General features: G+C 44.2%; 1 protein-coding gene across 3 annotated transcripts in view; it reads right to left on the reverse strand.

The window, feature by feature from the left end:
- Positions 1 to 16,068: 16,068 nt before the first annotated feature.
- The window catches only part of Adtrp (androgen dependent TFPI regulating protein), an 86,172-nt gene continuing 81,192 nt past the window's right edge, over positions 16,069 to 21,048 (reverse strand). For all 3 annotated transcript variants that reach the window (XM_085699419.2, XM_085699420.2, XM_048419729.3), the window contains exon 7: positions 16,069 to 16,266. In XM_085699419.2, coding sequence (XP_085555545.1) covers positions 16,232 to 16,266 — 35 coding nt within the window. In that variant the 3' untranslated portion in view covers positions 16,069 to 16,231. The remainder of the gene's footprint in view (positions 16,267 to 21,048) is intronic.

The following is a 21,048-nucleotide window of genomic DNA, read 5'->3' on the forward strand; positions in this document are numbered from 1 at the left end:
CCATCTTGGAGGTTACTTGCTAGAAGCTTCTGGGGGACAGAGAGAGTGGAGGGGGAGGATAACCATTTCTGTTGTTACAATTAAATTTTTTGATCAAAAGTAATTTAGGTGAGAAAAGAATTGATTCTGCTTACAGTTCTAGACCCTAGTCCACCACTGTGTGAATGTCCAGGTAGGAATTTAAAGTATCATGCTCACATTCAAGAGCAGAGAGAGAATAAATACATGAATATTACCTTGCCTGCTTAGTTCTCAACTAGTCCTTTCTATTCTTGTACAGTCCAGAGCCCAGCCTATGAAATGGTGCAGCTCACATTCAGAGTGGATCTTCCCATCTCAGTTGACAATAAGACAACCCCCACAGACATGTGCACAGGTCAGCCTGATCAAGATATTTTCCCATGAAGACTCTGTTCCCAGTGGATTCTGGTTGTGTCCAGTTGACTGTAGCAACTCTTTCTCTGTCTTGCCAGCCAGATACCAAATCATAGCACAGAGACTTATAATCAATTATGAAAACTCAGCCTATAACTTAGGTTTCTTTCTAACTAATTCTTATAACTTAAATTAACCCATTTCTAGTAATCTACATCCTGTCACGTGACTCATGGCTGTTACCTCTCCTTCTGCATGTTCTGCTTCCTCTGCGTCTGACTGGAGACTCCCTTTCTTCTTCCATGTGACCTCGCTACCTCAAAAATCCTGCCTTGCTATTGGCTGTTCAACTTTTTATTAAACCAATCCGAATGACACATCTTCACAGTGTGCAGAAAGACTGTTCCACAACAGTTGCCAGTTAAAACTAGTGAGCGAGGAGGGAGAGAGAGGGAAGGAAGCAGGGTGGGAGAGAGTGAGAGAGAATATAGAAAGTTCATTTATAGAAAATTCATGTAGGTCTGGTGGTGTATGTAACTCAGTGGCAGAGTATTTGCCTTGTATGTGTACAGCCCTCAGTTACTTTTCTAGGACTGGCACACATGATTTTAAATACGTATGAAGATACAGCTTAATACTTTAAAAATGTTCCTATGCGATGTTTAATTTCACTCAAAATAAGAATAGTTTGAGTCAAAAATCTATTGCGATTTCATTTCCACCATAGGATAGGGAAAGATAAAACACAAAGTTATTAACTCACTGTACTGCTGAAGATTCTGGAAAACAGACCCCACATTCTGTCAGGGAGGACAGACTTTGATAAAGCCTCTCAGAAGGATAATTTGGCAGTGACTGTCAAAAGTAAAAATACACACATCCCTCTGATCCAGTAATCCCACTTCCAGGAATGATTCTAAGTATATTCTGGCATGTGTACAAAATGATGTCTGTATGAAAGTCTTCACTACAACGACAACGTGTAATAGTAAACCATTTAAGATGGTCTGAATTTCCATCAACAGGGAATGATTAAATAAATTATGAAAGTATATAATAGACTTCTATGCATTTCTTTAAGAAGGACAAAGTAGCCTGCTATACACCAAGTTAGAATATTTTCAGCAATGTTCACTAAAAGATAAAGGAACAACCAGACAGCATGCTATTACTTTTTAAAGAGCCTACTCATATCTCCGTCAAGCAATTGGACTTATAGTTGCCTGGAAGAAGGGAACTGGATGGGCTGGGGTCAGGGAGGAAAAGGGGGACTAAGCCTTTTGAATGCAGTCACTATTCTACATCCTGAGTTCTGCAGTATGCGCTGTGTATACAGTGGTACAGTATTATATTGTTGTTAGAGCAAATGAACTCTGTGATTCATGATTAAAAAAATTTCATTTGGGAGTCATGGTTTTGGGGATCCAGGAGCATGGTGTCTGGGTCTGCTCAGCTTCTGGCCAGGCTATTTGCTGGATCACAAGATGGAAGAAGAGTGGACAGGCAAGCAAGCCTGTGCCAAGAGAAGGCATGCCTGCAAGAAAGACCGGAGAGAGGGAGGCTGAGCACTTCATACAAGAGCTCGTCTAGATCCCGAGAGAACTAACCCAGTCTCCACAGAAGGACACCAGTCCATCTTTGAGCCTCTTATTCCCATGGCTTCACCTCCTTCCCATCAGGCCCCACATTGTTACAGCCCCATTACGTCTGCAGTCTCATTAGACAAAGGACCACACTTTCAACATGTGAACTTCTGGGAAAATCTGTTGCAGATACTCAAAACTAATGTCAAAAGCCAAAAGTTTAAAGTATATTGGAAGGATCTGAAATGATGAGTTAATTAAGCTTATGTCAACAGGAATTCCAGCAAGGAGAGTTGGTTGTAAATTGTGTGTAATTAGATTGGAGAGTAGAAGGATGGAAGGCAGGGAGCCTGGAGGCATACCTCTGATAAGAACATTACTCATGATAAAATAGGTCCATTTCATAGAGAAAACACATCATTAAAAGCCATTCTTTCTGTCCATAACTCAAAATTCTCATGGTCAGAGGTTACTTAAATTTTCTCGTATTTTTTCTTATACCTAGGATGGTATCATCCTAGACTTTCTATAGACACCCAATCAATATTGTTAGATAAACATCTGGGAATTAAATTACTAAAGTGGTGTTTTTAGAAGGCGCCTTGACTATTTGCCTAATCGTAGAGGACGGGCATCAAAGAAATTGAAGGTGTGACACCACATTGCCTGTTTACAAAGTGAAAATTCGCCGATCAAAACAAGACGTAGGAATTTCGCGTCTCAAGACAATGTGCTTCCGTGTCTCTAAGAAGTGAAGAGCTAATTCAGCCACCAGAGGGCTCTCAGCTTCTCATTTGACGGTAGACTTAGACCCAAAAGAAGAGACAAATACAACTGAAGCCCAGAAGGGGACATGACACACAGGAACACACACATTCACACAAGGTGGGGATGACTTCTCTTCTCACCGTTAAATTTATGCAACCATTGTAAAGACATCCTGCCAAGCCATCTTCATATAAGATGAGAGATTGAAGCTGAACAAATGTGCTCTAAATACTCCATCTCCCAATGTTGGGGGGTGGGGGAGGGGCTCTTCCTTGTCTGTTGGTACTTGCTGTTTGAATTTATTTCTGCTGCACTGCGAAGCAGGAGCTGCCCGGAAACTTGGCCCATATGTTGGGTGGGAAGAGGGAGGATGTGGCAGTGAGCTGCTTCCCTTTAGGTGAGTCTATTGAAGCTGTGTTAATTACTGGAAACTTAGTGCTCCCTGAAAATCCACTAAAATCTAAGATTGCTGGAGCTCATCGCAGTCAGAGTATTTGTTGTTTGACTGCCCAATGTGGCGTGATTTGGGACCCTCTTACTGATTTAGTGACTATGTGCCGATATTAAGTGAGTTTTCCTCCCCTCCACAGCTTACTCCTTGTGTCAACATTGCTTCTTTGCATGCCAGGATTTAACACCAAATCTACCAGGCTTGCAAATTATAATGATTGCATATAATATATAATTATAACCATTATATATACATATATATGTACACACACACACATATAGAGAGAGACAGAGATATATAGATATATATATAATCTTCATTGGGTTGATAAGAGCTCTTGGATCAGGGAAGCAGAGAAGGAAATGAATGTTATTGCGTGAGTGCTGAGTGGGTTCATTATTGCTGGTATCTACCCTCACAGAAAGCAGGCATCATGATCCCACTTTGCATAAGAAGAAACCCAGCTCTGCGGGGCTGAGTCACCCCTGATTGCTAGTGCTGTAGAGACAGGGCTAATTGGATTTAGAGTGCCTAGAGAGTCTACGTTCTTTCACCTTGACATTTTGGGAGCCTGCACAAAGTGAAATCGACAATTCTGGCTTTCATTCTCTTTCCGCAAGCCGTTCAGGGCGTTTGGGACAGCAGCTCCTCAGAGGAGCCCCGGGGCACATCGCAGCATGGCATTGCCTCCTGGGAGTTTGCCTCTGCGATGGCTGCTGCACTGTAAGGGCTCCTCCTGGCATTTGAGAGGAAGGGGAAGAGCTGAGGCCCGCGTTGTCTGCAGGGTTGGGGTGACAATGCGAAGCCTGGCCACCACTTGCAGTAACTGCAGTGCTCTGGCCACAGCTACTCCTCTCCCTCCAGCTGCCTGTGGCCTCTGAACTGAGCTGCCTGACAATAAACACAGGTGAGGTTCATGGACCCCAGTCACGATTGCGCTCCTTGCTGTGGACTTTATAGTGCTCACAGCGAGCCTGCCACAGGACCCGGATCCTATGGCGGAGCCGCCATGATGAGGACCTACCGTCAAGAGCATGTGCCTTTCTTAGGGATTTCCCCTGACTCTTCCAGGTCTCCTCACCCACAATCACCCAGTCCTATGATCAAGATGGTGACAGGAGTCTGTCTTTGCAGCCCATCGCTTCACGCAAAGCGATGGCTTTTGGCACTCATTCAGGAAGCCGTGCCTACGACTATGGACCTATGAGAGCCATTAGCCATTTGGAAAGATAAGACTAACACGAGTCTGTGGGCAGAGACAAAGAATCTTTTGAAGCACGCAGCCCCTTATTGCTTCCGGGAACACCAAATTCTCTTATGGTCATACGTGGAATAGTCTCGGAAATTAATTTCCACCTGACAGTCATCCATTCACGTTCTCTTTGTTAACTCTGCTCCACTGATTGGGTTCATTCTAGGAAGGCCTGGCTGTTGTTCCCTGACTGGATGATGTGGGATTTGGGGAGACTCTTGAATGAAGGGAGGAGACAGAGAGCGTGGCAAACAGAAGCCGAAGGTTTATTATAGACCTATGAGTCACAGAGACTGAGGGCGAATGATACTGAGGGGGCTGAGGGAGGGAGTGTGGGCACAGAGCTGGCTTGAGGCAGACCGAGAGGAAGGAGCAAAGCTCCTGGGGTGTGTTAGTCAGGGCTCTGCAGAGAAACTGGACCAATCAGATCCGTGTGCATGCTGAGCAGATTTCATTCAAGGAATAGGCTCCGGTGATGGAGGAGTCTGGCGAATCTCAGATGTGCAGGCTGGAGGCCCAGAAAGTGCTGATGTTGAATGCCAGAAGTCTTCCCGCTGGTGCCACAATCGTGGCACCCACAGCCTGGTACTCACTGCTATGAAAACACATTGGTTCATGTCTACAGGGAGGCATGAGATGCCTTGACCAGGGGTCTCTAGAGAAGCTTCCAAACCACAGCCAGACCTTGTCTCCACACTGTGCCTCGAACTCACCTCTGCTGTGTACCCAAAGAGGCTAGGTAGCCAGTTATGTGACCAGGCCTTCATCTGGTTTTGCACTGGCCCCTTGTGGCAGCTAGGAAATCAGGCAGTAGCTTGATGGTTTAGTTGTCTTTCCACGGACAAGGTAAAGCAGAATTCTCATACACCAAGGGGGATTCTAATTTTCACTATGTGTTAGAACGTTCTAGAAGGGGTTTAAAACACTTAGTGCAGGATTCATAGTGCAGACAAATTCAGAATCTCTGCAGGGGGATCTGGGGATTTATATTCCTATAAGTTCCTTATTGACTGCTCCTATGCAAGGAAGGCTGGATGGAAGCCTGTGCTACAGAGCTGTCGTAACACAATACAAACTGGATCGGTTAGAAAGTAGAAGACCTAATTTGGCTCAAGGTTCTGGAGTCTGGAAACTCTAGAAGAGCAGCACTGGTACCCGGTCAGACTCTGGGGAGGGCCCTATACTACATCTTAATATGGCGGCGTACATCAAATAGAGAGTCCACAGGCATGGAATCTTCAGTTTCCATCCTTCTAGAAAGTTCCATAAAGCCCTCTACCTCAAGGCCTCATCCAGCCTAGTTACCTCCCAAGGGACTACTATTAACATGTGGATTTGGGGATTCATTTTCTCACACACGAATTCCCAGGGGACACAGTCAAACCATAGCCACCCTTAGCAGTCTTTGGTGTTTCCCTTTCCAGACTGAATGGATGTCCGTTCAGCCTATTTTTTCTTTTTGATGGTGGTGAGATCTTATACATAGACACACCCAAATGTGTGCCGTACTGAGCTGTATCGCTGGTCCCAACTCTCTTTGGGCATTTTAACAAACTTGAGTTCAGAAAAGCGGTGTTTCCCCAGTGATACCATTTTCTCTAACGCAGCACCCATCACATATAGCAGGAACCAGGAGCCTTAAAAGACTTGAAAGAAAAATGTCTAGAGCGGGGACCTTGAAGGCAAAGGGGGAAGGTTAGATTTACAGTCATCATGAAAGAGACAGAAGCAGGATTTGGTGAGACAGTCACAAGGTGTACGGGAAAGAGCTTTACCTGCCATTTTGTCTTGGCCAGTTCTTTATTGAGAAAAATCCATTATTGTTACCCAGGGTTACTGAGGGATGTTTTGCTACCAGACTAATGATGTCTGCCTGTGCTGTGGTGAATGAAGTGTGGGGGTAAAGAATAGGAAATGCGGATTTGAAGGTGAGCACACAGCACAGACTCTGAATCGTCACTGGTGTGATGATGTAAGGATTCTGGGGGAGAGGGACAGACCTTGGTGGGTGAGAGCCACAGGCTTCACGGCAGATGAGAGACAAATACGCCATGCAGGCAGAGTGTAAGTGAGGAGTCATATAGCAAGTGTGGCTCCTGATTCCTACTATCCAGAAAATTGTCAACATGAAGATTTTTTTTTTCTGGGAAGATAAGCTCTCCTTGTGCCTGGCCTTAGGGCCCCAGTCTTTCTTCTCCTGGGGGAAATTCCAGTTCTTTGGGGTCCATTGTCTCAACAGGCTGATATCTGAAGGGAGAAGCTCATCTGACAGTCTTTAGAGAGTCTTCTCTCCTGCTGAGGTGATTGTATTGAGCTGAATAGCATCCTCCAGTGTTCACAGTCTTAGGCCGTCAGAATGGGACCTTAGTTGGAACTAGGACCTTCACATATGCGAAGTGTTAACTGTCCTGACGTGACTCATGTTGGGCTTGGCGTGGCTGCATCCATCCAATGACTAGGGTTTTTATAAGAGAAAAGAGAGGGAGATTTGGGCCTAGAGTTCAGGTTCTCTGTGAGGTAAGGGGGAAAAGGCGCCTGTAGGAAGGAAAGTGGAAGCCGGGATTGTAGTGCCACTGTGACTAGACCCTGGGAGCCACCAGAGAAAAAGTTCTTCCTCACAACTTTCCAAGGGGGCATGGAGCTGCTATCCTTGACATTCAAGACTGTTAGCTTCCACAGATCTGAGGGAATGCGCTTTCATGGTTTTTCAGGTACCATGAATAACAAAAATACCAGCTAGGGACATTTTGCTCTAAAAGTCTAAAATAACCAGCATTCGTGTTCTTCTAAGTATTGCAACTATAAGGGATTCACATTGTAAATATGATAGACTTAGTAATGATAACATTCTAAAGCTAAATATTTATCGGAACTATTTGATACTAATGTAACAATCGTCATCAAAGCCATGGAGACTTAATGGGTCTTCCCAAGAGGGAATGTGTGAGGGCCCAGTGAGATGACAGGAGTTGAGTGTGGCAGGGCCGTCAGTTGACATTCAAGAGCAGCAGGCCCTCTGCATGTCTACTCATCAACCATGGAAAGAGGGAGGGAGAGCTGTCTTTCAATTGCGTGTAACACACTAGACCATGAATGATTTCGAGTTTCCTCTTGTGGGGGAGGCCCTCCCTGGAGTTACCCTTTCAGTCTCTCCTGCAGTCAGTACCTACAGTACCAAGTTCTGTGTGTGTGAGAAATTTCCCTAGGCTCAGTTTAAGGAGCCTGTAAGTTCACTTCATCGAAGTACATTGGCTTTCGCTTACCTATTGTCTCACTTCTGAAGTTTCCTTTGTTTAGCCTTAACTACCATCCCAAAACCAGGAAACAGAAAGCTCCAGAAATAATCTAGCCCATAAGCTTTTAATGATTTTTATTGTAGTCTGTTTCTATAGTTTTCCTATTTTATTATTATTGGTTGTTCTCTTACTATGCTTTTTTTATTAAACTTCATCATAGGTACACATGCGCAGGAGAAGAAATGGTGTGCATAGTGTTTAGCAGTATCCCTAGTGTTGCAGATATCCACCGCAGGTCTTGGAACGCATTTCTCATGGGTAAGGGGGGACTACTGTGATTCCCTGACCTGGAAGTTGCCCTAGGCTGGACTCCACCTCCGGACTCCACCTCCCAGCCTGCCAAGCGCTGACTCCTCCCACAGGCTATTTAGGCTGGCACCAGAAAAAGGAATACATGGTCTCTGGCGTTTGCGTGGGCTTCTCTTCCTGCCATGCTGTCCCGGTCCACCCAGGAGTGTGGGCATTTTTGATTTAGTCTAATTTGGTTTGATTGGAGTTCTTTGTCCAGCAGAAAGGTTCTTCTTAACAAATAGTTCTTCTGTTGTATACCTGGGTCCTATGTGGCTCTCCAGTGGACTGAGAGTTCTCTGTATGTTCCAAAGCCATTTTGTATAGAATATTCCTTTACACTGTGTGAATATATGTCACTGTGATTGGTTTAATAAAGAAGCTGGCTGGCCAGTAGCTGGACAGGATAAAATTAGGTGGGAGAATCAGACTAAGGACACTGAGAAGAAGAAGGGCAGAGTCAGGAGTGGCAAAGCAGATGCAGAGAAAGATGTACATGCCATACTGAGAAAAGGTACCAAGCCACGTGGCAAAGCGTAGATAAACATATGGGTTGATTGAAAATGTGAGTTAGCTAGTAACAAGCCTGAGCTATTGACCAGGCATTTGCAGTTAATATTAAGAATCTATGTTGGTTATCTGGGAACTGGCAGGTGGGAAAGAAAAGTCCATCCACTATTTTGCCATGGTTCTGTCCTTTCTCTGGATTTGATGCTTACACAGAAATGTATACTTCTGAACAGGGAGTATTATGACAGGCTTGGCGGCCCAAGGTTCTCTTGGCCTCTTCCTTTTTACTTTGATGATGTATAGGGACAGCCAAAGGTCACAGTGGCAGAAAGCAGAGGCAAACACTTATGGAGCCTATTGTATAACAAAGAGAATTTGATTTAGCCAAGTGATTTTGTAAATCGGCATAGTTAAGTTAATGCTATATATAAAAATGACAGCCTAATTGCCTTTTAGGTCTACGTAGAAGTTTTTGCATGCAAAAGCGTGTCTTGGCTGTTGTTTTTCTTTCTCTTAGACTCACATAGCAAATTCCCAACCAGGTAAAACCCCAGGCAGTTTGTTTTCCTAACTCAACATCATGTAATTTCATCATTCAACTCTTCACAAAATTTAGTGCTGAATGTGAACAAACCCCTGAAGTGTAACCAAATCTGTCTGCTCAGGCCAAGCCCAGGCCTCGGCAGACAGTCTGAAGGCTCACGTGTGGAAGCGGTCAGGGAGAGTCTGTCAACATCTGGGAGGTGCTGGAGTGGTGGAGCAGCTGCAAGTGCGAGGTGGGAAACCCAAGCTGTGTTCTGCGTTTCCTAAGAGGCCACTGGAGGAAAGGATGGGAACCTTCAGCCCTAACGGAAACGACCCAGGCAGAGGACACCACGTACCCAAACAACCATCAGATGTAGACCACTGTAGCCATATCTAGACTAGGCACTTCATAATTATTTGTTGAGTGACTGAATGAGAAGATGAGAGAGCAGTCGAGTGTCATGTGGCTCAATGCACTGGACTAAGTTGAACCCCATCATTACTATTAACATTAAGTTCCAAAATACATTATTTCTATATCACCGAGTAGTTTAAAGAATCGGTTCATAGCTGCAGAGTGTATACAACAGAAGATGAAAGGCTGATGGAAAATATAGGGATCTCACATATATTTTAAAGTGAATATGATTTTATGAAAGCTTTATGTAGGTTATACACAGAAATGGTCACTTTTGTTGAGTATGTATTTCTTCTGAGACCCGATGAAAAATTCTTCCTGAGAGGAGCTGTCAGGAGAGATTAAAGGATGCTGGTGGTGAGGAGACACTGGGGCATGTGAGCCAGATGGACTTGAGGCTGAATTTTAATACCTCCATGACTCATTGAGTGTGCTACTTAAATCTGACCGGTCACCAAACATGTATTTAATGTGTGCCATACTTGAGGCTCTATGCTTTAAAGTGGGGGTGTGATGGTAAAAATGGCCTCTTTCTTGTTGCCCTTCCCTCCAAGAAGCACACAATGTCCATCCTTCAAGCAAATGAGGATCTCTGACTGGTCAATAAGACGGACATTTGGGAAGAAAGACCTTAGAAAAGTCCAGTGCTGCCTCAGCCCCTAGAGGAGCCAGGGGAATCCGACTTTATTTTGTCTCTCTCCTCCCCAAGAATGGTGATAACCCAACACTAATTCTCTCTCCAGGCATGATGGAAGTTTAAATTTTTGTAGTCTAAGCCAGATCAAGACTGGAGACTCCAACAGCCTAAGACAGTTTTGTCTTCTCCATCTCTGCTTCTAAGAGCATGCACCATTCTGTTGAAGCAGCTGCCAAGGTTGCAGGCCAGCTCCCTTTTGGGTTCTGTAAATGTCACTCAGCTTTTTTGAGAAGAGGGAGAACCTCACCATATCTTGGCAATTTCTATGGTGGAAAGTTGTAACTTAGGGGAGGATTGCCCTAGAAATCTGTGTATTGCTTCTATACCCTCTTCCCCCCACCCGCAACAAATGGTCATTTTCATTCTCTAAATTTGGCTCCTCCGTGCTAAAAAGTACTTGCAAACCATCTAACATTAAATGTTAAGTCATTTGGACATAGTTACAAACTCAAATTGTTTCTCCACAGAGAATGGAAGGCTTTATCCTTGGGAAGGGTTCTTCTTATCTTCTTCCCTAACATTAGCAAGACATATGGTCTGACAATAAGAACAGAGGCCTTTGATCCTCAACTCCTGTAGAATCAGATCGTGGGGCTGGTTGATGAAACTGTGATGGAAATGATGTAATTGAATCACACTAGATAAGGCCTTAACACTAGCACATCTTTTAGGAAGAAGCAAACAGTCATCTAAAGCAAAGTGAACTCGTCTGTGTTTGTATGTATATGTGCATCTGTATGCATGTGTGTAGAGTGTTTATATGTACATGTGTCTATCCGTGTGCATATTTGTGGAGTGTTTGTGTGTATATATGTCCATGACCCTCTCTTGTTGTAGCCAGGTCACAAGAAATTATAATGATTTGCAAGAAATTCTGAAAGGTCACTGGTGAAGAGTATCTTACATAGGATAAGTGATCTTCCCAGCTTTGGGGAAAGAGTTGGGTAGAGAAGACAATGAGATGAAACAAACTATATAACCCACAATCTCTTTATATGTTCCATATTTTATATTTCATATTGGCACGCAACTAGGCTTTGTTGGGGTCAAAGGCAGACATGATCCTTTATCTTAGGCATTGGTAATCAGCAGGGCAAGATGGAATCTTGGAGACCAGGGACTTGGACCCACCATTAAAAGCTTACTAACCATGGTATGTGTGTGCATATCATATATATAATATTATATATACATATATATGTATACACTTATATACACATATATAGATACATATAATTTTTGAGAGAGGGTCTCACTAGGTAGCCATGGCTGTCCTGGAACTTTCTCTGTAGACCAAGTTGACCTTGAACTCACAAAGATCTACCTCTTTATGCCTCCAGTGCTGGGATTAAAGGTGTATGCGAGGTATTATAATCTTCTTTTGTCTACTCTTGGAAGACACTACAATCTTATCTGCACAGACAAGAAGTAAAGGTTCAAAAAAACTTACTGTTTTCTCATCTGCAATACAGACTGTGACCGTGGAGGCATAATTTAAACTCAGCAGATCTTGTCAAGGCCTGGGGTGGTATTCTTTTCTGACCCCTATCCTGTTGCAGAACCTGCGGTGACACATGCAGAGAGAGCTATAGAACACCGTGTGGCTGATTTGGGACTATGGATTTTCAGAGGACCAGAAGCCCTGAGGGTTAATCAAAGCAAAAAAATTTTTTTTTAGGAAGAGAGCTTGGAAGCGGCCCTCTGAGAGAGCAATGGTGACTCCGGATGGACTAGCTAAAGTGAAGGCCTGGGAAGAAACACTGGAGACTGGAGGCTGAAGAGGAGGCGGTAGCTGTGGCCAAACAGCAGACAAAAATTCAAGTGTAGGAAGGAAGGTTTATTTATTTTGTCTCAGTATAAGAAGGTGTACAGCTCATCATGATGGGGAAGTGGCCGTGACCAGAGTGTGGTGTGCATCTGCAGTCAAGATACTGATTTACAACAGGAAGTGGGACCAGGCAATCAAACCCCCAAATCCACACGTAATGACTCACTTCCTCCAGTAAGCCCCCCATGTACAGGTTTCACAGCCTTCCAAAACAGACCCGGCAGCTGGGGAGCAAGTGTTCAAATGCAAGAGCTTACGGGGACATTTCACATGTAAACCAAACAGAAGTCGTCCCTGTGGGCTCTCTTAGGCTTCATCACTGTTTCGATGACAGAGTCAAATGCAGGACGAGGCTCCCTAAAGGAGTAAACCCAGTCTCCCCACGGACTTCAGGGAGGGCTCGCTCCCTGGTCTGGGGTCATTCCTCAGAAATCCCTAGTGACACAGCTGCTTGCAGACTTCTGGGGCCTGAGGGAGGCTCTGGAGCCAGGTGGCTCTCCCTCCCCAGTTTTAGAATCCTGGCCAGCTTCAATTTACATAACACAGCTTAATCCACAGAAACAGGAGCTGCTAGGCAGGTTCTTTCTCTCTCTCTCTCTCTTCTCCAAGACACAGAAACCTTTATTTTCTCCATACACCACAAACCGGTGCTGTTAAATAATATTGGATAATTGCACCTGTCGTACCTCCCATATTGTGCCGAGGAAAAATAATTGCTGGTTTTCTGCTTTGCCGTTTAGCTGTGACTCCGTCATTTGACTCGGAGCATGTCATTTTCTCCCATTTTAGACTGTACAGTCAAACTGTGTGAAAGGACTCACAGATAGGGGCCCTGCGTGTGTGAGTGGGCGCAGGCCTCATTCAGCAATGGTTTCTAATTTATACAGCATTGAAAATCTGCAGCTATAAATAAACAGCTGACTGGCTTAGCTGCCTACTCAAAATCCTTTATTAAAAAAAAAAAGGCACCACCAACTACAGGAGGAAGGAAAACAAGGCTGCCTGACTATGGGATAAATTGGGTTTCTGAGTCTCTGGACCTGGGAAGGAGGCTGGGAGATCCTGGATCAGGCCTCGGGGCTTCGGGGAGGCCACCTCATCCCTACTTCTCCCTCAGCCCACTCATGCTCCCCACACGCACCTCAACATGTTTGAGAATTACTGTATATGAAACTGGCTTCCTGTTATGACAAATACTTCAGGCGAGTAGGTGCTGAGTTGCTTAAAATAGCTTATGGGACGTACAATCCTTCGGTTGGAAGCGGAGGTGAATATGGTGGCGCTTTAGACTGCAAGGGAATTATTTACTCAAAACTGGTTTCACTTGTGAGAGCAACCTGGGGACAAAGCTTTGGTTGGGGATGAGAGGTGTTGCTTCATCCCCAGCCTGGATAAGGGTCTCCAACTACTCTGGGGCGCTTGGCCACTTTATCCTGTATAACACTGCAAGATGTGATGGGTTTTGTTAAAAGCGTTGCCATTTTGTGCTGGCTAGGGAATCAGTTATCTATGTGAACTTGGACCGGTCATCTACCTTTTTTGTCCCACGCTACCCCTTCTGGATCCAGAAGTCTGCTGGAAACAGGCTCTCTGGGACCAAAGGGTTGGGCACACCTCTTGCCAGCCCCAGTAGCATCTTGATAGCTTAAAAAAAAAGCGATCACCGAGGGGAGCGTTTATGCCACGGGAAGGAGCCAACAGCGTGAACCAGGAGCTTAATTTGTTGGTGGTCATTAAACATTTACCTGCACACCACTAGCAGAAGGTCAGCCTAACTCACTGTAAAATGGGAACCCAATGCACTTCCCACATACATCCTATCGTGAGGCTAAAATGGGAGTGATTAGGAACGACACTGTTCAAATATGACAGCTGGCATCATCGTTTGGCTCCTGTTATTGTCATAGTCTAACCACTAAGGCCCCTAACACAGCCTTACACAGGCAGCAAATGCTATACGTCTTTTCATGAATATTTAATCAGCATTCATTCCAAGTGTCTTGCTGCTTGTAATTTAACTACACCCGCCCCAAGAAGCACCTGTCTGCTTATTATGCATGTGCCCAGTGGAACACGGGGCTGAGGTATTTCTGGTGTCAGGACAGAACTGCGCGGTGGCCAGTCACGCTGACATCAAGGTTTAATTTGGCGGCAGGACAGTCAAGCCACAGATACAAATGGGCTCCTCTGGGACAGGCGCGTACTATGCCCGTGAGAAGAAGGCAGCACAGGTCATCTTCGGTGTGTGGAAAATTTGGGCGGTCCCCTGTGAGCTTCCCAGGCAGGGAGTTTCCACCCTGACAACTGCTGGGGGAGGGGGGCTCTGCTGAGACCAGAGGCTCCAGGCAGTTCAGAGCAGCAGCAGGTGGAGCAGGAGGTGGAGCTCCTGGTTCAAGGAAAAAAATCTGGAGGCTCATATTCCCACTGTAGTTAGGAGAAAGAAACAAAACTAAACAGAATTCTTGGTACTTGCCCTAGTCTGGTAGTCTTTCTCTGGGATGTGTGCCCAAAATATCAGACTAGTTCACTGTTCTATACGTCTATAACTCTTTAAGGATCTTTTTTGGTGTCCACTTTTACCCAGCCTCTCCTATATAAGGGTAGGTACATGAAGCTATGCATATATGTGTGTGTGTGTGTGTGTGTGTGTGTGTTGGGGGGAGGAGTAGGAGTTGGCAAGGGGAAGAAAGGGGAGATTCTTAGGAAGTGAATATGGTTAAAATGTATGATATACTCTTAAAAGGAATTGTTTTAACAAGACCCAGTTCTGTATGCACAATGAGGATACAACAATGAAAAAAAAAGGACCTACAACCCACCAGGGTTCAGGAGGCCTCGTGAGTCACCTGATCAGTTTGTACGGATGCCGTCGCAGCCCTTGGCATTTCCTTCTTCCCAGCTACAGTCTTCTTTGCATAGGCTACACACATTGGTTTCGTGATAACTTTCCCACGCCTCCATTCAAATCAGTATTCAAATGGAAGAGCCATTTGACAGTTCCATACGTTCCTTGTTAATTCCTGCCCCAAATGTGTGTTCTGAAAGAGGGCAGACTTCTCACCATTTAATATAAATTATTCTGACAGCTCCAGTGGGTTCACTATCATCCTAGGCAGACAGACAGACCCCCCTCCAGCAGCTTTTAGGTCACTACACTTCTAAGTCAAGAGAAAGCAGGTCAGGAATCATCCAAGACAATTAACTCTCAAAATCCTTAGGTTTTAGAGAAGTTGGAATTATTGAAAAACGACCCAGCACTGGGTATTGAGAGATCTGGGGGTAGACGTCATTGCCTTCATTGTGACAGCAATTTTTCTTTTCTTTTTTCTTCTCTTTTTGGTCTTTTAAAGACAGGGTCTACTTAGTCAGGGTTTCTATTGCTGTGAAGAGACACCATGACCATGGCAACTCTTATAAAGGAAAAACATTTAATTGGGGTGGCTTGCATTTTCAGAGGTTTAGTCCATTATCATCATGATGTGACATTGTGGCATTCAGGCAGACATGGTGCTGGAGTTGAGAGCCCTACAGCTTGATAGGCAGGCAACAGAGAGTGATCTGTCTCACTGGGCATGGCTTGAGCAAATAATGAGACCTCAAAGCCCATCTCTGCAGCGATACACTTCCTCCAACAAGATCACATCTGCTCCAACAAGACCATACCTTCTAGTAGGGCTACTCTCTTTGGGGGCCATTTTCTTTCAAACCACCACAGGGTCTTACTAGGCAGCCTAGGCCAGCCTTGAATTCATGATCTTGCTGATCTTATACCTGGTATGCTGGGAATACCCATGTGCACTGCTAGTCCAGCGTGACAATAATTTTGACGATTTAACAACTTGTCATCTGGGTCCTCACCATCCCCCTTGAAGGTAAAGTGAGTAGATGGTTCTGAGTTCCTCTCCCCACACCCCTTCTCTAAATAGTCCACCAGCAAGTTTACCCAGGCTTCTTTGGTCTTTTTTTTTTCCCAGCCAGAAACAATCCTCTATGGAGGTCAGACAAAAATCAATGGATTCTGAGACTTCAGGAATTGTTCACCAGCCTTTCAGAAAACCAAGAGACCTCAAGCGAAGCTCCCTTCATCGGCTTTATTAAACTTATGCATTATTCTCTGTCTTTTGTATCTCCCCATGCTATCCCACCACTGAGCCCCAAAGAAATAATAATAATGAGAATAATAGAAAGATAACCAGTTATTATGTTTCTTCTTCCATGGCTCTTGGAAAACAGTGTGTAGTCACTTCTTTTTCATCCATGGCTTCACTGTGGTACCTACACAAACAGATACAGAGATATCTCAGACAGGGCTCCCTAATGGGTGTTCTTGAGTGGGTAGAGATTCTCCCTGATGGGGCAGTGGAAAGTCAAAAACACTTCTCCAGGAGTGAAGAACTCTGATAAACAGCCACTATTGCTAAAAGGACAGGAAGCAATCTAATCTCCTGACTTGGAGCTCAGTGTGTGGTTAGCCAGATACTCAGCGATGCTGTTGGTTTGCATGGCGTTCTCAACTCAGCCTCCAATTGCTGGTGCTTTGGGTGATTGTTGTGTACTGCACACATCCATAGGGAAATGCAGAGACTTTGCAGATAGAGACAAAAAGACTGCATGGAATTAGAGAGGAAGTAGAAGAGTGGAAGTCTGCCTAATTGGGTCCTCCATGACTTCATCCAAACCAATTTATATCAATACTGACACATGATTTGTTTCAAGTAGGCATAGTACAGGGTCCTTCTTCAGTGGAAACCATGCACAACATTTCTAGAATGTTCCATTTAGCCAACATGTTGGTATCTCCATATTTTATTATCACTAATGTTGACACAAGCTTTGAAATTGATAACCTCTCTGTAGCTTGTTATTCATCCTGTCTATTGCCAAATACTATCAGTTCTACTTTGGTAGTAGAACTGGGAATCAGAGCTGTGATTTCTCTGGTCTGGTATTGCTGGAGTGGCTTCACACTCAGATCCCAGACCGAAAGCTGCAGGGCAGCAGAGAGCAAGAGAGTGAACAGACGGGAAAAAGTGTGACCAGCCATGCTTCATTAGGGATTAGTATCTAAAATATATAAAGAACTCAGAAAATTAAACTCCTCTCCAAACAAAGCTATCACTCCATAAGTACCAGACAGTTCTTGAAAGAAGAAACACAGTCAATAAATATTTATTTTTAAATGTGCAACACCCTTAGCCATCAAGGAAGGCAAAATAAAAGTAAAATTCCACTTCACCTCAGTTAGAATGGCTATGATTAAGGAAACAAATGACAGCAAATCCTGGTGAGGATATATGGAAAAGGAAACCCTTGTTCACTTATAAGGGAAGTAAGAACTGTCACCATAGTGAATTCAGTGTGGAGGTTTCTGAACAACAACCAAACAATTCTAAACATGTAACTACCACGTGGCACACCTACACCATTTCTGAGAAAACACAAAAAGACTGTATTCTACCATAGAAATGCTTGCTCATCCATGTTGATCACAGCTTAGAAGATGGGAGCATTTAGATGCTCATCAGTAGATGAGTGAATAATAAAAATGTGGCACATAACGATGGAATCTTATTTAGCTGTGAAAAAAAATTGAAATTTGCCAGGAAATAGAATCTGGAAATTATTCTGTTGAGTAATACTCAACACACTCAGAAAGACAAACACAAGTTTTCATAGGTAGATTCCAGCTTCTAAATTTTTTGTACATGTGTATAAGTGGGTTGTGTGAAGGTCTCAAAATCAGAAAAGGGACCAAGAGCAAACGAAGGTTTTAAGGAAGGGAAGAGGGTAACAGGACCCATGTGACATAGGAGCTGAATGCTAGCATTGGGAGGATACAGCTGGGGTGACAGAAGGGTGGGGAAGAAAAGGGGAGGAGAAACAACAACAAATGTATGGAAATACCACAAGAGAACATAGTGTATTGTATGCTAATTGCAAAGCAAACAAACACATAAAAAATTCCAGGCTGTTTTCATCCTTCAGACTGCCACCTTCAACACTTCTGTTTTCAACAACACACATTGTAGCTGGGAATATTGTTCAGAGGTAGGGGGTGCAAGTCCCTGGGTTCAATTCAAGCACTGCTAAAAGTAAAATCAAACAAACACAGAAAAAACAGTCTATACTGCAAAGCTGCTGGATTTCCTGGGGCTGGAGTTACCCCCCAGGTGGCACGTGAGCCACCATGTGGGTACTGGGGATTGAACCTGGGTCCTCTGGAAGATTAGTCATTATTCTTAACCACTGAACCATCTCTCTAGGGTGGTGGCGGGTATCTTGAAGTCCTACTTGTGGCCTTTTAGTCACCTTGATTTCCTTAAAAATAGCATCCCTGATCCCAAGATCTTAATGAGCATTCTTGTATTCATGCCTCTCATCAACTCAGACTGTTGCAATTACTCCAGCAGAGCTGCAGCGCCTACTGAGCCTGAAGGTTTCATATTACATTCATTTTCTCTTTTCATTTTTATGTGAGTCACATCAACTCCCAATAAGTCTTCTCAGATTTCTCTCTCTCCCCCGCCTCTCTTTCTCTCTTTGTTTTTTTGAGATAGGGTCTCATGATGTAGCCTTGGAACTCACCCTTATAGATCCAGCTGACCCTGAATTTACAGATCCCTGTCTATTTCTGCCCACTGCTGGGATTAAAGGTGCAGACCATCATGTCTGTCCCAGTAGTCTCCTCTATGCTCTAAGTTCAATGGTGTCTCCTTCTCTTGGCTGAGTGTATACGTTAGCCCTTTAAGTATCCTCTGTCGACTGAATAGCAGCTTCCTTCACATTCAAAGGCTTGATCAATATACATTTCTTAACGATGGTTGCTCTGCTCTGACTCTCAGGGGTCCTAACATTCTCTCTATCCGCATGTTTTTCAAACCCCACCTCTTGTATTTGATTGTAATCATAGCCTCTCTCCTCGGGCCCAGCTCAGAGTACAAAGAATCAGAGAAAAGCAGAATTGATGACTTAAGCTCTGCTGGGAGAGGAGGGTGTCTTCTTCCTCTACATCAGAGTCTCTTCCATCCAAACCAAAGTAACTAGATGGGATGCTAGGGAATGTCCACATGTCCACTGCGATGTCATGAGTATGACTTGAGTTAGCTCCAAACATTCACTGCGATTAAAGTATTGGCCTCCACGTGATCCTGCTGTGAGGTTATGAAACTTTTAGGAGGTAGACCATAGGGGGAGATTTTTAGGTCATTGGGGTTATGGAGAAATTCTCATAGGACTGTTAGTTGCCTTGGCTTTGATCGATTAGTCTCTTCATGGTGTGAGATGTATTAGCTTGCTTGATCTCTAAAATACGCTATGATCTGTAACCTATATGCCATCTTCACCGGAAGCTAAATCAATAGAACTCCCCCCTCCAAAACTGTGAGGCACATATAGAACTTTCTGCTTTTTAACAGTAACTGTCTTAGATGTTTTATTATGGCAATGAAAAGCTGACTAACACACTCACCCCCATGGAGAAGGCACCTTCCCACACAATTCAGTGTGTGGAGATTCGAGTCACTTCATTCTGTAGAGAATTACATGCTTTGATTTCCTCCAAAAGAGTGTTTTTCTTGTGTTTCTAGCACACGGAGGCATGAGATGGGTCTTTAGTTTTGCATTCTCTCAGAGCTGAGCAATTTCCAGGCTCCCTTGTGTCTTCAAAATTTATTCTCTGACCATGCTTCTATATTGCAAGGAAACTGCCAACTTATTAATAGGCCATCTATCTTCCATAAATGACATTTACAAAGTGGATTTCAAGCTCCGAGTGGGAAATAATGTCGGTTACTGGAGTACTTTTTGATTGAAGGGAATGTTTCACAGTGAAAAGCCTCCTAGTCAGCAGCCAGAGGGTTGGCCCCACCCCTGACTTCTCTAGTCTTTCCTTCATCCTCTTTCACACATATCAGAGAGTTTAAGACCAATCTGCACTAGTCACCTGCTGGTGTGCAAAGCAAGTGCTCTCGCCTATATGACTACAGATGTCACGCATGACTTTATGACTCCAGGAGTGATGTAGGAGGGTCTTCTATCTATCTGTTGCTTTCATTGGTTAATTAATAAAGAAAACTGCTTGGCCTGATTGGTCAGAACATAGGTAGGTAGGGAAGACAGAACAGAGTTGTGGGAGAAAGAAAGCAGAGGCAGGTAGACGATGAAGCTCTGGCCCAAGATGGACGTAGGTTAGAATCTTCCCAGTAAGCCACCACCTCGTGGTGCTACACACATTAATAAAAATGGGTTAATCAAGATGTGAGAGTTAGCCAGTAAGAGGCTGGAGATAATGGTCCAGGCAGTGTTTAAATGAATACAATTTGTATGTTGTTATTTCGGGTATAAAGCTAGCCATGCGGAAGCTGGGCGGGACAAAAAGCAGGCCTGCTTGGCCTCATCACTACAAATGGTGTGCCACTGTGTGGACAACTGCATCCACATAAAGCCTGAGAGAGCTTGGGAAGTAATTCTGGGCAGAAAAGAATAGAGTAAAGCATGGCTTCTTGGTAGCAGCAATTTCTCGGGTCTGCTCTGCTTGCCTCATCACTATACAGGAGTCAGAACACAAGTCAATTTTTTTTAAATGGTTCCTTAAATACTGGCAGTTGTGTGCCTACGACTACACTCATCAGAACTGTTAAAGGGAAAATGTAAAGAGCATTTTCTGGCTTCAGAGGGCCGCCTTGGAGAAGCTCAGTGCAGATGGCTATTTCAGTGCTCTTGGCTGCTTTACATGGCCTGCTTCAACATGCACCTCTTTCTCCAACAGCTCTTCAGTGGGTACACCGCATCTCCACCTGCCAAGACAGCAAACTCCTAGCCCAGTGTCATACAACGGTTACAGCTACTGTTCTAGCAGCTAATTCCAGAAAACCTTTGTGAGTATTCTCTCTTCCTACCTAGAGAGAGAAACACCCGCCCCTTTTAAACTACCTGCTCTGATTGAGTCATTGGGAAAGCTAGCAGAAACGGGGGGTCAAAGATGACTAAGGCATCCTAACCCTTGGAAAACTCAAAGCCTTCTACAAAGACAAAGCCCTAAAGCTATCGCAAAAGTAG

The sequence above is a fragment of the Myodes glareolus genome, chromosome 14 (assembly GCF_982192425.1).
Source record: "Myodes glareolus chromosome 14, mMyoGla1.1, whole genome shotgun sequence".
Taxonomy (NCBI): Eukaryota; Metazoa; Chordata; class Mammalia; order Rodentia; family Cricetidae; genus Myodes; species Myodes glareolus.